At 42.1% G+C, this 16,560-nt stretch overlaps 1 protein-coding gene across 2 annotated transcripts in view; it reads left to right on the top strand.

Annotated features, from left to right (window-relative positions):
• IGF2BP3 (insulin like growth factor 2 mRNA binding protein 3) overlaps nt 1-16,560 on the top strand; it is a 109,845-nt gene that overhangs the window by 61,601 nt on the left and 31,684 nt on the right. For both annotated transcript variants that reach the window (XM_070424430.1, XM_070424429.1), the window contains exons 4-5: nt 9,348-9,399; nt 9,495-9,558. In XM_070424430.1, coding sequence (XP_070280531.1) covers nt 9,348-9,399; nt 9,495-9,558 — 116 coding nt within the window. The remainder of the gene's footprint in view (nt 1-9,347; nt 9,400-9,494; nt 9,559-16,560) is intronic.

Below are 16,560 nucleotides of genomic sequence, written 5' to 3'. Positions count from 1 at the left end.
GTGCCTTTACCCAGGATTATGTTAGAATTGTAGTTAGGCTTCTGTACTGCTGTCTCTCCCTTTCCTCTAGTAATTTGTAGCTGTTGAGCGATAATCCCGGCCTTTCTGTACAAGGAATAAGTGAGTAAGTGAAACCGGGGTTTGCGTCTAGGATTCCCTCCCTAGTGTTTGAATTTTTGGTTTAGGGCTGAGGCCTAGAGGAGGCCTGGGCAGTCACTGCTCTCCTGGTTCACTGCCGGACTCTCCCAAGACCTGTGGCATGTGGGGGTGGACCACAGGAGGCTCAGTGTTCAAGGTTTGGGGGGCTGCTGTGACGGAGGGAACTGGAGAAAAGATAGCAGGTTAATAGCTGGTGCTGTGGAATTCCATGTGGCAGTTAAAATGAATGTGCTAGATTTGTATTTACCAACATGGATTGGCCACCAAGATGGCAGGGAAAAAGCAAGATGAATAATGTCATATTAAGCAAGTTACGTAAAATCTGCCTCTGTTGATTCATCTGCAAAATGGGGATAATAGCCACATTGTGAGGAGTAAGTAAGAAAGTATCCTATCTAATAAAAGAGTAATATGCAAATCAACCATCACTTTGTGATAAAGATGGCGACGCCCACAGCCAATGAGGAGGGAATATGCAAATTGATGCTACAAAGATCACGGTGCCGGCTGGAGCCACAGAGCTGGCTGGAGAGCGGGCAGGAGGCTTGGCTTCCTTGGTCGCCCCAGCCGCCACGGTGGTGGGGGCCAAGGCAGAGGTGGTTAGGGGCGATCAGGCAAGCAGGGGAGGGCAGTTCAGGGCCATCAGGCTAGCAGGGGAGGGCAATTGGGGGCAATTTGGCTGGCAGGGAGGGCAGTTGGGGGCAATTGGGCTGGCAGGGGAGCAGTTAGGCGTCGATCAAGCTGGCAGGGGAGTGGTTAGGGGGTGATCAGGCTGGCAGGCAGAAGTGGTTAGGGGCAATCAGGCAGGCAGGCAGGTGAGTGGTTGGGAGCCAGCAGTCCCGGATTGTGAGAGGGATGTCCGACTGCCGGTTTGTCGGACATCTCCCGAGGGATCCCAGATTGGAGAGGGTGCCGGCTGGGCTGAGATCGGCCCCCCCCCCCGCCCCCCCGTGCATGAGTTTCGTGCACCAGGCCACTAGTCTATATATATTAAAGCCTGAGCGACCATTACAACTGTCCGGTAGCTATGACATGCACTGTCCACCAGGGGGGCAGACGCTCAATGCAGGAGCTGCCCCTGATGGTCAGTGCTCTCCCACAGCCAACCTCCCGTGACTGGCCAACCTCCCATGGTCCCTCCTCCCAGCCAGCTAGCCAACCTCCCGTGGTCCCTTCCACTGGCTGGCCAGCCAGCCCGGATTGGGACTGGGTAAGACGGCCCTGATTGCCAGCCAGGCCGAGGGACCCCACCCGTGCACGAATTCATGCACTTGGCCTCTAGTATGTAAATATTTAGAACAGTAATTAATACATTAGTTTTACAAAAATTAAAAACTCAAAATATTTGTCCTCTATGGGTACATGTGTGAATATATACAGTGGGGCCTTGACTTACGAGTTTAATTCGTTCTGTGACAGAGCTCGTAACTCAAATTACTCGTATGTCAAATTTTAAAGTGAACGAGTGAGACACGTGATGCTGGGCTGATGTTGTGGCGTTCACTGTGACGTTCGCTGCGCCAACTAGCGGTGGGGTATCTGAAGCTGGCTCGTAACCCGAATTTTAGCTCGCAACTCAAAGCAAAAAATCGGCCGAGAGATGGCTCGTATCTCGAAAAACTCGTTAGTCAGGACACTCGTAAGTCAAGGCCCCACTGTATATGCATATACACATACTTTTTAAAAACAAAACTTTAAAACTCACATAATTATAAAATTTACCAAGTGGGTTTTAGCATATTGATGAGGTTGTACAACCATCACTACTAATTCCAGGACATTTTCATCAGCCCAAAAAGAATCTTTCTACCTGTTTATTAGCACTCATTCCCAATCCTCCCTTTCCCCAGCCCCTGACAACCACTTGCCTACTTTGTCTCTATGGAGTTACCAATCTGATAAATGGAATATGCAATACGCGACCTTTTATGTCTGGCATATTTCACTAAACATAATGTTTTCGAGGTCCATCCACACTTAGTGTGTATCAGTACTTCATTTTTGTCTTCTGGCCGAATCACATTTTATTGTGTGTATAGACCACGTTTTGTTTCTCCAGTTGGGTTGCTTCTATTTGGTACTTGTGAATCATGCTGCTATGACATAGGTGCACAACTATTTCTTCGAATCTCTGCTTTCAGTTCTGGGTATTTATCCAGAAGTGGAGTTGTCAGGTCATATGGTAATTCTATTTTTTTCTTTTCTTTACTTTTTTTTTTGAACTGCCATATTGTTTTCCATAGAGGTTGCACTATTTTATATTCCTCTCAGGGATGTATGATGGTTCTAATTTGTTCATATTCTTGCCAAGACTTATTGTTTTCCTTTAAAGAAATATAGCCACTCCTATTGGGTATAAAGCGACATCTCATTTGGTTTTGAAATGCATTTCCTTGGGGACTAATGATGTTGAGCATCTTCATGTGACACACATACTTCTAAAACCATCTGGAGAGACCCACCAAACTGACCGTGGTGTTTTTTTTTTTTGTTTTTTTTTTTAGGGTTTGGGGGAAGTAAATAGTTTAGAAGCAGGTGGTCAGAAGAGACCCTAAGTTTATATTATTTGGAGTGTTTTTTTTACAAATATTTCTGTTAGTAAAATATAGAACAAGTTAATGCTGGTTAATACCTTCATCTGAATAAAGTACATAAAAATACAGTAATAGCACTTGAAACATGGGAGTTGATAAAGTTCTTTGCCTACCAGATGATGATAGTGATCTTCAAGCAAAGTCAGGATTGAACTGGTTTTAGTTTGTGTCATATTTCAATTTAATTGTGTAAAGAAATGAGGCAACTTAGTTCAGCATGCGGGGAAGAGTGTGGGCTCTGACATCTGACAGCTGGGGCTTAAATCATTTCTCCCTCACTTTAGAATCTATGCCGTAATTTACCCATCTGTGAAATGGGATGATACCTCATGGGACTGTGTGGCCTAAATGAGTTAACATAGAAAAACCATGTGGGACAGTGCTGCTACTAGAAAGCACCCTGAGGTGTTTCCCGGAAGTCACTATTGAAAGGCCAGTGTGGTTGGAGCGGAGAGAGTGGCATTGGATGAGAGTGGGTCACACAGGCCTTCAGACACTTGTTAGGGATTTTGGATGCTATTCCAGTTACAAAGGGAAGCTCTTAGAGTTTATAGGGTGTGAGTTGATTAGCTCAGCTTTAAAAAGTACAGCATAGGAACTGTAGTTAATAATATTCTAATAACTAGGTGTGGTGGTAGATGGGTGTGGGATTTATTGGGGTGATCACTTACTAAGTTGTGTAATGTCTGGTCACGGGTGTACACCTGAAACTAATATAATGATGTATATCAAGTGTAATTGAAAATAAAAAATGATTTTAAAAAATCAGTCCAGCCCAGCACTGTCCAATAGAAAGATAATGCAGGCCATTAGGCAATTTAAAATTTTCTAGTAGCCATGTTAAAAAAAAAAAAGTTAAAACAGGTGAAATTAATTTGCTAAACCAAATGTAGCTAAAATGTTAACAATTTTAACTTCTAATCAATATTTTAAAACTTTTTTTTACTATGTCTTCTAAATATGGCATATATTTTACACTTGAGCGCATTTCTAGTGCCCAATAGCCCCATGTAGCCAGTGGCTGTCACACTTGGACAGTGCAGGTCTAACTGTTATGAGAACAAGCAATTGGAAGCTAAAATGAATCTGAGGGTTCAGAGTAGGAGGTAGCAATACTAGGATGACTTTTAATAATGAGCTTCAGGAAAATGAAGTGAATACAAAGTTTCTGACATCCATACATGGAAGCCAGTGTAACTATTAGGGATGGATTACTTGCAACACATCTGACATGTAGTCAATCACTATGGTTAATAATCACTAGTCCGGTGGGAGAAGACCAGTGAAGAGATGATAAAATGACATTGTTTTCATTTGCAGGATTAGGTAAGCTCAGGTGCTATGGAAACAAGAGCGCTCTCCCTACTCTCCAGGGTGTGGCAGGAGCGTGGGTGTGGGGGAAGCAGTTAAAGATGTTGGAAGAGGCAGGCTGTACCAGAACACTGGTGACCTATACCTGCTGCAGTTTGGACAAGTCGTGTGGGCATTCAGAAGCCACTTAAGAGTAGTAACTTCCAGGAGGAGAATAGTCATGGGGTGGTGGGCTGCAGGCAAGGATGCCAATTAGACCTTTGGTTCAGATGTTTCAGAGGTGATGGGGCCTGAGCGGTGGGTGTAAAGAGCAAGTGATCAGAAGGTTTTTCTGGAGAGCATGAACCTCCTCCCTGCCCAAGGGGATCAGCTGAAAATAGCTAGTTTTGTCGGGGGTGATGGTGGGGTTGCTGTGGCAGAGGAAATCTGATCATGTGTGAGTTACAAAGGTAGTTTTTCAACTATATTTTGGTGTTCGTGTTTGAATAAATTAGGCTACTAGATTGAAGAGGGCATGAAGAAACTTTTATTTTGATTATGGCAATGGTTTCATGAGGACATACGTAATGGCAAAACTGATAAAATTTTACTTTAATAATACTTCAAGGGTTAACAAACCTAGGTGATTAGTATTATTGATCTTAGTTATTTTTAAGTTTTATTGAGCTATAATTCACATACTGCACAACTCCCCCGCTTAGAGTGCACAGTTCTGTGGTTTTTAGTATGATCACAGATATGTGCAAGCATCGCCACAGTCAGTTTTAGAGCATTTTCATCACCTCAAAAGAAACCTTTAGCTGTCACCCTTCCACTCGCACAGCCCCATGCAGCCACTCATTTACCTTCTGTTTCTGCCGAGATCCCTGTTCGGGACATTCCATGTGAGTGGAACCCTTAAGATGTGGTCTTTGGGCACTGGCATCTTTCACTTAATGTTGTCAGGGTTCATCTGTGTTGTAGCATGTGTCAGTACTTCATTCCTTTTATGGCCAAATAATATTCCGTTGTGTGGCTGCACCACATTGTGTTTGTCCCTTCATCAGTTGGTGGGCAGTTAGGTTGTTTCCACTCTAGGCTGTTATGATCTAAGTCTTGACCACTATGTTAAGGAAAGTGACAATCTTTGCGTTTAAGCATGTGCTTCTTTCTTTGCTATTTTTACATTTGGATGAACTTTTATTTATTTATTTATTAAATACATTTTATTGATTTTTTACAGAGAGGAAGGGAGAGGGATAGAGAGTTAGAAACATCGATGAGAGAGAAACATCGATCAACTGCCTCCTGCACATCTCCTACTGGGGATGTGCCCGCAACCCAAGTACATGCCCTTGACCGGAATCGAACCTGGGACCTTTCAGTCTGCAGGCCGACACTCTATCCACTGAGCCAAACCGGTTTCGGCTTGGATGAACTTTTTATTTTTTTTTTAAAGTGCTGAACATTTGAGATTTTTAAGTTTTAAATATATAAAAAGGTGGGATTCCGCCAAGACATTCCTTCTCTCTGCGGCTTAAATTTGCTTTGGTAGCGTCTTCCCCTCCCAGTTGGAGTTTAAACTTACATAAGCATAGAGAAATGTTTTCTTGTGGGCTTGAGTAAAATAAGTTCACTTAGGAATGAGGGTTTTGGTTTGTTAAGAGATTGTGGAAATGTTGGAAATGTGCAGTGGAAGTATTTTGGGTTTTGTTTGTTTTTACCATCAAAACAAGGCTGTTTAAAAGAAACATTTGTGGTTGGGATAGATGGGAGAAGAGACAAGACATTCTAGGAACTGAGAGAAGGCAAGAACCTAGAGATGGTGGTGGGCGGTTTATGCGACAGATACAGGAACATGTGTCTTTTCTTCCTGTAATGCAGGCTGAGTCAACAGGGCCGACTTGTGAGGAGTGAGCTGTATTTACGTGGGGAGCTCAGTTACGTGGGGGGCAGGATACAGTGTGGTAGTCCTGCTTCACACAGCACACTCAGATAAATGCCTTCCCATCCAGTTAAAGGAAAACGGGCTACTTAGCATTGCTCAAGCACTTGGGGGTTGGAAACCCTTCTGGGATTTGTGATTCTGCTTGGGTTATTGACAATCTTTCTCTCAGCTGTGATGACCCCCAAAACTTATGCAAAAATGACGAGTGAAGACCTCAAAGACCCATTGAAATCCATCTCAGGTGTCTAGGTAAACCCCCCTAGGTTGTCTGGTTAACATGTCCTCAACTAGGTACCAAGATTGATGATGGACCTATTTTTCCTTTAAGAATTATAGTGTGTGTTTTTGTTTTGTGTTTTTTTTTAGAGCAAGGTTTATTGAAGTATAATTTACATACAATAAAATTCACCATTTTTAGAAGATAGAATTGTAGTTTCTAATTTTCCCCCCAGAGATTTTACACACAGGATAGTTCTGATAATCAGTAGCATTTATTATTATCTAGGAATAGAATGTTTAACTCTACAAGCAATTTTGTTTTGGACATATTAAACTTTGTACAGTGGATGCAGTGAAAATTTTATGTATATTTCCTCGATTTTTTAAGTTAGAAGTTTTCTTGTATCATTTATTTATCTGCCTGTATGTATGTATATACTTACATACAAATAAATATATGTGCATATTTGTGTGTCCATATATAAAAAGAAATATATCTATAATTTATGTCACTTTGCCAGTGGGCCATTTGCAAAATATTAGTTTCTTTTGCATTATTTTTGCAGGTTTAGTCAATATTGTTTATAAACACGGGTATTTAGCTTTTGTAGTTTTGTGTGTGTTTTTCTATAATAGTAACAGGGGATTGCCCTAGCTGGTTTGGCTCAGTGGATAGAGCGTCGGCCTGCGGACTGAAGGGTCCCGGGTTCCATTCCAGTCAAGGGCACATGCCCTGGTTGCGGGCTCAATCCCAGGTAGGGGGCGTGCAGGAGGCAGCCAAGCAATGATTCTCTCTCACCATTGATTCTATCTCTCCCTTCCTCTCTGAAATCAATAAAAAAAATATTTAAAAAAGTTAAGGAGATAGAAGCTAAACAATATGGAGAGTAATGTATTTATTTAAAAAACTGCTTTTAAGAAGAATTAAGAATGATGCTTATTTAAATAAACATATTAAATTGGCACCTACCCCCTATACCCCTCCTCCATCATCACCATCTCCAGGCCCCTCCACACCCCTGCCCCTCAAGATACCCAAGTTGCTATAAAGCCCTACTGTTAGAGGGCTTTCATTTAAAAGTTAAATTTTAAATGGTAGCTGGACTGTTCCTGCTGCTTTAATTAAGATGGAATGAATTTAAATACCTCTTTAGAATTCTATTAATATACATATAAAACATTTTTGGCATTGAAACATTTTTGTCTTGAAAATACAAGTAGGTTGCTTTTTTTAGATTTTAAGGTGTTACATGTTGCATATTATGCCTCTTTGGGTGGCACTGTAAGAAGTTTTTTATTTTTATTTTTTGCCTTTATAAAAGATGTCTGTGATCAACGTGACATGCATGTCAGTTCACCTCTGAACCAGGTGAGCACTACTGGAGAGTGCCGTTCCTAGTAAGCTATACTAGAATTTCCTCCCGAGAAGCACTGACTTCACTTATGAGCCATGGGAATGTCTTTTCGTGCCTGTACATTCCAGGTGCCAGGGACAGTACAGTGAACAGAAATTCCTGTTCATGTGATCGTTCATCCTAGTAGCTGAGACAGACACATGAAATGACATGTGGTCAGCTGAGTGCTCTGAATTAAAGATTAAGCTTTTTGATTTAATAGCAGCTGTAATTAGAGACAAAGATTAGTGTGCTTCTATTAATAGGCCCCACTCAAAGGAAATTCACATCAAAACGTCACTATGAAAAAATGTAACGATTCCCCATTCACAAATAGGTATTAACCTTATTTAAAATGGGGAAAAGTAAAATAAAAAAACTCATTCCCAGACATACCTGCCTATAGTTTTCAAATCGGAATCAGTAGACAAAAGCCTGAAAGATACCACATAAGATAAATGGTCCTTTAACAGCGGTTCTCAACCTGTGGGTCGAGACCCCTTTGGGGGTCGACCGACCCTTTCACAGGGATCGCCTAAGACCATCGGAAAACACATATATAATTACATATTGTTTTTGTGATTAATCACTATGCTTTAATTATGTTCAATTTGTAACAATGAAAATACATCCTGCATATCAGATATTTACATTACAATTCATAACAGTAGCAACATTACAGTTATGAAGTAGCAACAAAAATAATTTTATGGTTGGGGGTCACCACAACATGAGGAACTGTATTAAAGGGTCGCGGCATTAGGAAGGTTGAGAACCACTGCTTTAGAAGAAGTTGCTTAAAGTTTATAGGGAATTACCCTGACTATTTAGTGCATTTCTTGATGCTTTACTGTGTTCTGGGGGCCAGAACACGTTCTCAAGGGCCTGTCCTTCAAAGTTTGCAATTAAATTAATGAATAATTGGTTCCCTGTAAATTAATAGAAACTCATCTTGGTTTACCTTTAAAAAAAAAATCTTTTTATAGTTCTTGGAAGTGAAAGACAGTGGGATTTGGTTTGTACTGATGAGATGTACACCCACAGTTCATGGTCTGATAAAATGTAGGTGCTGCTTTCAAGGCCTCTCATGAGACTGACATGCACAGTGGAATAATGCAGCCACAGGAAAGATGCTAAAACAGTTTCAAGTTGTGCGTTTTCCAGTCTAGTATAGATTTAGAAATGCTCACTACTTCTTTTTTTTTTTTTTTAATACTTTTTACTAAGTATTGATATACCACTCAGCTTAGTCTCTAGCTCCAGGTAGAATATCAGCTATGCTCTTTCTTCATTTTGCTGGCCTGCCTTGAGAGTCGTCCGTTCCGATGCGTCCATTTTAGCTATAAAAGGAAGTTCTTTGAGAAGGAACATCTTAAAGATGGAACTTGACGTGGACCCTTGTCTCGTGACTCTGTATACAAGGAGGAAGTGTGATGATGCGTTGCTGTCTTGCATGGGAAATAGATGCTTCCTCCTGCTCCCGCCTTGGGAACCGGGCGGCTGTGGCTGTGAGCAGTGCTGAGCTGCCTCAGGGCTTCATTATCCCCAGGAGATGAGCCTACAGTCAGGGAGATGCAGGAGAGGGGACCCCACAATGGTGCCCGTCCCTCACTATGATAGCCCAGAACCCAGTTGATTTTGGGGGCTCTTTTTCATCACAGTTCTTTGTGATTTTCAAACATTTCTGCCCTCGTAATACCTTGGGAAACTGAAAATCTGTAATTTTCTCCCCCCTCCTGATAGGTGCTGGATAGTTTACTAGGCCAGTATGGAGTGGTGGAAAGCTGTGAGCAAGGTACACGTCTTCTCAATTGCTTTCAAATTTGTGAAAGGGGGGAAGTAAGAAGAAGACTAACTTTTTTCTTTCTCTTCCTTTTTTTCTCCCTCCAGTGAACACTGACTCGGAAACTGCAGTCGTAAACGTAACCTATTCCAGTAAGGACCAAGCCAGACAGTAAGCAGACTGACACTTTTTATCTATGTGGATAGTAAGCAGGTTAAGTATAGTACTTATATTTTGGCCCAGTGGACAGCAGAAATAAACTTTATTTTGCCAAGTTTGACCTTGCAAATCTTTTAATGTTTAATGGTATGATAAGAATTTGCATTGGTTAAAGTTTTATTACCTTTTCAATATATCAGTGGTAGATGGATATGGGATGAAGCTGAACTGCACCCTATTTGCAAATAGCTGTGGACCTGGGTACCATCAAATTACATTAAGATTTTCCCCTTATTGATATGATACATACATTATTGCTGTTTTATTCAAAGCTGGTAAGTAGGTCATGTGTTAAACAACAGTGTTAAATGTTGTTTTCTTGCTCCCTGATTTTCCTAATCGTTACTGTTGCCATTTAGGAGTGTGCAGACATTGAACCAATGTAATTTGATTTTAGATTGGTGGGGAAAAAATGTATTCCAATGCAATGGGGAGGCCAAACTTTACAGATAAAACAATCTTCCTTAGGAAAAAACACTTCTGTAGGCTTGAGAATGATCTAATGAACTGACTGAACATGAGAGAGAGAAAATGAGGATCCCACAAATATTGCTTCTGACCTGTCTGCTCATATTGCAAACAGGAATGGCATGCAAGGTGCCCGGCAGCAGAGAGCTGAGTGTCAGGGACCATGGCAGTCTTCACCGCTCCAGACACGGTGCAGGCAGGGACAGCTGTCTGCCCTCAGCGTGGGAAAGGGGAAAGGAGAGACCGCACTGGCCGACCTGAGCCCTGAAGGGGGAAGGTGACCGAGCTAGCTGACCACAGGCAGTGCCCACTCCTGGAGGAGCCAGGAGAGGAAAGATAGGGCTGGCGAGGAGATGGAAATTTGCATCACACAGTGGGACTTCAGTTTTTATATGTGAGTAATACTCACATGGTTCAAAAATGTAAAGGTCCAAAGATGTATATGGTGCAGCTCTCCCCCCTAGTGTTGTTCCCCAGCTTTCTTGAAGATAACCATATGGAAGACAAACATGTGTGTCTATTTTTTCTTCTTTTTACACAAATGATACCATAGCACTTGAGTGTTTTGTACATAGAAACCTATTTTTTAAAGTTGCATAGAATTTCATTGTATGAATATAGAAATGACTTAGTTCCAAATTGAATGTTTATTTCAAGTCTCTTGCAGTTATGAGAAAGGCTGGAGTGTAGCGATTTTCAACCTTTTTCTGCTCATGGCACACAAAGTAATTGCTAAATTTCTGCTGCACACCAAAAAATAGATTATATTTGTTGCTGATCTGACAAAAGAATAGGTGAAGTTTTGACTCACCAGATGGCTATCGTCTTGGCTGTTGTCATTTTTTTATTTGACAATCTAAGGGAAAAGAGGGCAGTGCCGCCGAGTAAATAGTCAGGCACTGCATGTTTTAATGGTTCTTGCTGCACACCGGTTTGAAAATTGCTGCGGTAGAGAATCTCTTTTTTGCACGTCATTCTGCATGTGTGTGAATATGGGTGTGGGTTAATTCCTAGAAATAGATCAAGATACTTATTAAAATTTTTTTAAATATTGGCAAGTTCTCTTTCATAGAATCTGAACCAGTTTAAATCCCCATCGGTCCATGTGAGTGTGCGTTCTCCTGACTCCCTAACACAGGGCTGTACCAGGTGTAGCTGATCCTGTGGGTGAAAAGCAGTATCTACTTATGTTCATTTCACTTTTTTCCCTAAAAAATGAGACTTCTGAGATTCATTTTTAATGAGACTTTTAAGAGCTTTAAAAATATTCTGCTTTTCCTTCTGTTTGTATCTTTCACTCATTTTTTAAAAAAATTTACAGTTAACATGAGATTTTTGGACATCTTAGAAATTGTGGTGTGAGTTGTAAAACTGATGTTTACCAACCTTATTCTTCAACAAAATTGTGTACAAGGGAAGAACAGAAAATTTTCACGTTTTATACCCCAAGTAGATGGGGGCAGAGGTCAGAGTGAGGACAGTGAGAATGCAGACTCCGTTTGTCTTTACAGAGATCTCCAATAAGTGCTTGCTACAGCCAGCTCTGTTAGATGGAAACTATGGGGTGACACGCTAAACCCAAGGGTATTTGGAGATTGTCAGAGGCCTGTCCTAGTTGTCCTGTTTGAAAACTTAGGTGAGGATAGCCAGCTGACTGGACGATGCTAACAGCCGTATGGGAGAACATTTGTTGGTTTTGAACTTGAGTCGGAACTGGCTGACATTTAGCAGCCCCCGAGTTCCAAGCACTGAGACAAGCACAGGAGGGGCTGGCGGTGGCTGGGAACCATGGCAGAATCGCTGCTGCAAGTAATCCCACCCTGACGGCAAACTGCACGTGGAGACGTTGTTTACAAGTGTTGTTAGAGGTTGCCCTGCCCTGCTGGTCCCAAGGGGAAAGAAACAGGCTGTTAGGAATCTGTCATTTCAGTAATTAAATACCCCAAACAAATAAATGGGCATTTCAGTGAGGGAAATGCTCTTTGCATCTCTTATTCTAATAGTCATTCAGTGAGTAGCCACTACGTATTGACCAAATGTTGCCGGTGACTAAAGGCAGAACCCCGTCCTCAGGGATGGGCCTCCCACTGGGGAAAGTGTATTTGGAGAGGGATCACCTGATTTTAATTCTTGCCCACGTTGAGTTTCCTTACAAGAATATTGGGTTTTCTCTCCCTCAAAAATTCCAAAGAGTAAAGAGTATTAGAAAATAATTCAGAGAAAGTTAATAGATTTAAAGAATGGAAAAGTCAGTCTTGTGATACAGTGTTATGAACATTTTCTAGTAAGTTTTTTTTTGTTTTTTGTTTTAAAGAGATGGGGAGTACATTCTTGTTCTGTGAGGAGAATTGATTTTATTTGCGAGGCATTGGATCTTTCACTCCTTGGATGCCTTGGAGAAAGTGTGGCCTCTGACTGTAACCCTGACCTCTCTGAGCTTCAGTTTTCTGAGCTACAAAGTGAGAGCTGACAAGAAACCAATGTAGTCATTCATTTAGGCACATATTTATGGAAAAACAGGCTTATCAAATGGCCAGGCACATGGGCACCAAGGAAATAGTAGTGATTCTTGCCCAACCCACTGGTTCTGGGCTGCTTTTAGAGCAGCTGCAGGTGGTTTGAGCTGGGAAGGTGGTCCCTCCAGGACTTGCTTCACTGAGCCCTGCACGCCTGTCCTCTGGGCTGCGCACAGCCACCTGCTGCCTAAACCAGCGCGGTGTGATTCCCTTGCCTTTTCCTTGCCCTAACAAAAATAAACATCAGGAATAAGAGCCCACCTCTTCAGGTCATGCGGGCGGAGTCGGTATTCTCAGTTGACTTTTCTTTCCTTGCGTCTGATACTTGGGAGTCTGTGTAGCTGGGATGTGCTGGTGTGGGGGTGGGCAGAGCGTGGAGGCTTGGAGTTCACATTCCAGAGTCCATGGGGTGACCTCCGTGCCACCACTCTTGGCTGTCACTCTGGTCAAGTTGATCTGTCTTAGTTCACACCTGCCTGTAAAGTGGAAATAATTACAGTTCTTAGCTCATGAGGCTGTTGAGAGAACCTATGCAGCACTTCCAAAACACCTATCATAATACCTCGCAAGAACTCCAAAGTTAGCAGCTATTAAGAGTTTTCCAACCTTTTTCATTTCTGCTGATGATACTCTGTTCTTGCTCAATATACTTCATTTATACTCTATTCCAGATAATGACTGGCCGCTGATACTCAGAGTTAGGAACCTAGTTTAAAGGCTTTTGTGGCTGCCTCTTTTTGTTACTTAAACCTCTATAAATGCCACTTTTAAGAAGATTGATTCCTCAATAAGGCTGTCTCTAAGACAGAATTTAACATGGAAATTCCTGCCACCTTGTGGTTAGAAAACTCAAAGGTTTAGAGTACTATATTACTAGGAGATACCTATTTGTTTTAACTTGAAGTCTTGGATTATTAAAATAATAAAATGAATAAAAATAATAAAAACAAAAAATAAATCATTAAAAACAGAATGTATTTAGTATCACTTGTTCCTTGGAGCGAGAAAGGCTGGGGCCTCGAGACACCCATTTCCTCCCAGAGATGCTCAGGTAACATCGTCCAAGGTAGCCATCGCTCCCTGGGAGATCTGTCATGTGTGACAAGGAAATAACCCTTCAGAATTTGCAGGCATTTAGTTTTTACACTTTCTTTTCTTTTGGGCTCTTATTTCTGATGTTTATTTTCGTTAGGGAATCGGAGTATAGTTTGTTTATATTGTGAAGCTATCATTGAAGATCCTTCTGTATCAGTTCGAAGACCCACATCAGGTGTACACTGTGATGGTGAGAAGTGTGTTCAACAACTTGGCTGATGGCTAAGGGGAGGAAAATCACCCTTAAACTGTAAAAATCATGTAACTAGAAGATTTTATTCTGGAAAAAGAAGTAACAGAGCAGTAAGACAAAGGAGTTTCTTGCCATTTTGCCATTCAGAGATAACCATCAAGTTTTGTAGACTTTGTCTCATGTGTCATAACTTCTAAAATTACAAAGATCCTTCTGTAGCGTTTCGTTATTTCCGTTGACTGTCTTTATCCTGTTGGTAATCGCTACATAGTGTTTCACCCCACCGCAGTCGCTGTATCAGTCCTCTGTAACACAGGTGGTGTGCAGGGTTTTTGTTGTTTTGCCTTTTGGGTGTATGCGCGTGTGCTTGTAGAACCAGTGTAACTGTAAAGTCCTTCACAGGTAAATCTTTGGGCTTTGGCAGTAATTATTTCCTTAAGTTGCATCCCTGCAGTGCTGTTACCAGGCTTCCAGTAATTATTATTGAATTGTATGCCTCAACCTTTCATTCTTGGCACAAGCAGAAAACTGAATTGTGTGACTTTTCAATAATGGTTAAACCTCATTTTGTTAGAATCTGTGCTATATACAGCAGTAAGGTCTGGGAAGAAGAAAACAGAAATTCTAGACATGGAATTTTTGAGTTGAAAGCGATCATAAATCGAATTGCTGCGTTTTGTAGGTGAGGAACCTAGCGCCGAATAAGAACATGACCTTTCCAAGGTTACATGGCTGCTTATTGATCCAGCTGGACTAGAATTCTGGTCTCTAGTTCAGCCTCTTTTCACTACTAAGATGTGTGTGTGTGTGCCCTTCGATGAGTTTAAATTCTTCTCTGGTCTCATTTCTTCTCTCTCCTTCCTCCCTCATCCTTAAGTTAAACTACATATCCGCTCTCTCTCAAAGCTCCCTAAACTGTGATCTGCCCTAATAAATTTCTTATCAATAGTTAAGTGCTACTGACTAGCAAAACTACTAGTACTCAGGATCTCCCGAGTGACTCAGATTAGTGGCAGAGCAGAGCCAGGGGAAGACGGGAAACAGGACCCTGAGGAACACGCTTGGAAAAACACCCTCGATTCTGCTGAGCTGAATGCATATGTTTTAATAATTATGACAGTTGTTCATTTAAATTGGGGTGTAATTGATACATATAACGTTATCTTAGTTTCAGGCGCCCCACATGATTTGATATTTGTATACATTGTGAAATGATCACCACCACAAATCTCGTGAACACGCGTCACCTTCTCACCATACGTGTCGTATGTATGTAAGAAGCATGACTTACCTTCATAGAAAAGAAACAGCATGTGGCCAGGCGGCTCTTGAATTTCCCCAGAGCAAACAGGATGTGGGGGTGGGGAGAGAGGATGAGAGCTGTACACATGGCTGATAGCACATGTCCTAGAAAGATTTCCTTAGACAAAGGGAGGTGAAGGCGACTAGAAAAGGCCCCAGCCCATTTTTTTAAATAACCCAATGGGAGACAGAGTAAGATGTAGGTGACCTATTAGGAAACAGGTGACCAAAATAGTCCTCAGCCAATGAGGGACCAGAGGAGGGACTAAATTTATCGGCTATGCTCCCTGCCCCACGTGTGTTCCTGTACAATGGGCGCCCGCTCTCAAGAGTGTTATTAAAAGTCTCATCTTCGCCATGCTTCTGTTTCCTAGCCTAGCATTTGAAATTTGGACAGGTGAGCCATTTCTCACATAGACAGTATGTTTGTGAAAGTTCTATAATGTTCTACCCATGGGCTCAGCAAGCCACCAAAGGACAGAGCTGAGCAGCAAACTCTGTGCACAGAAAGGGTTCAGTGTTTCACTTATTGAGAAACGTGGAGTCTTTGGTCACGGAACGCCCTTGCTTGCGTTAGGTTACTCTGTACTTCTTCGGCTCTGCCCCAATGAGTGCTGTGGTTTGAGGGGTCGGAAACTGCCAGTGGGCCGTCACACGGGGGACACCCAGCATGTATGCATTGGGAGCCTTCGGGCCCAGACAGTATACTGGGTACCGGAGCACGGTGCCTTCTGACCTCCCACGTGAGAGAACCTTTCCTCCTCCCCAAACCCCCAGGAAAACAAGAAATAAACAACAACAACAACAATCTTTTAGAAGCAGCACATGAAGTTTGACGTTTCTGTTTTGTGCCAAGTCGAGGAGCTGGCCCCTTTGAACACGTGACTTGGCTGAGCCCCAGAATACCACAGGCGCTGAGGACCTGAGGTTCGCCTCCCTGGAGAATGACGTCAGTGTCCGCCTGTCTCACTCCAGAAAGAAATAGGTACTTTTTGTAACATTACTGACTGAATTCCACGTCAGAACTTCCTTCTGAAGTCAGCTATACTGTTGGTAGTAGGAAAGGAGTGTGCTGAGCCCGTGGCTCTGAGTCCTGTAGGTACAGTTGACTCCCTCACTGGGCCCATGTTTCTGTGGGTTCTGAAAGAACCCTCAGTGATGAGCTTCTCCTGGCCTTGAGAAAGGTTTAAAGTTGTTTAGAAGGAAAATCTAATTGGTTGAGACTTCTGCAGCTCCAACTTTCTATAAAAAGTATACATCATAAATATCAATACAATTTCTCAGCGGTTGTCCTCCTTCAGAAATAACCAAACTAGCCCTAGCTGGTTTGGCTCAATGGATAGAGCGTTGGCTTGTGAAGGGTCCCGGGTTTGATTCCGG

Source organism: Myotis yumanensis, unplaced genomic scaffold, assembly GCF_028538775.1.
Source record: "Myotis yumanensis isolate MYYU_CA2020_CCGP unplaced genomic scaffold, mMyoYum1.0.hap1 SCAF_9, whole genome shotgun sequence".
NCBI classification, from domain to species: domain Eukaryota; kingdom Metazoa; phylum Chordata; class Mammalia; order Chiroptera; family Vespertilionidae; genus Myotis; species Myotis yumanensis.
The sequence above is the reverse complement of the archived record's forward strand: the minus strand, read 5'-3'. Positions and strand labels throughout refer to the sequence as shown.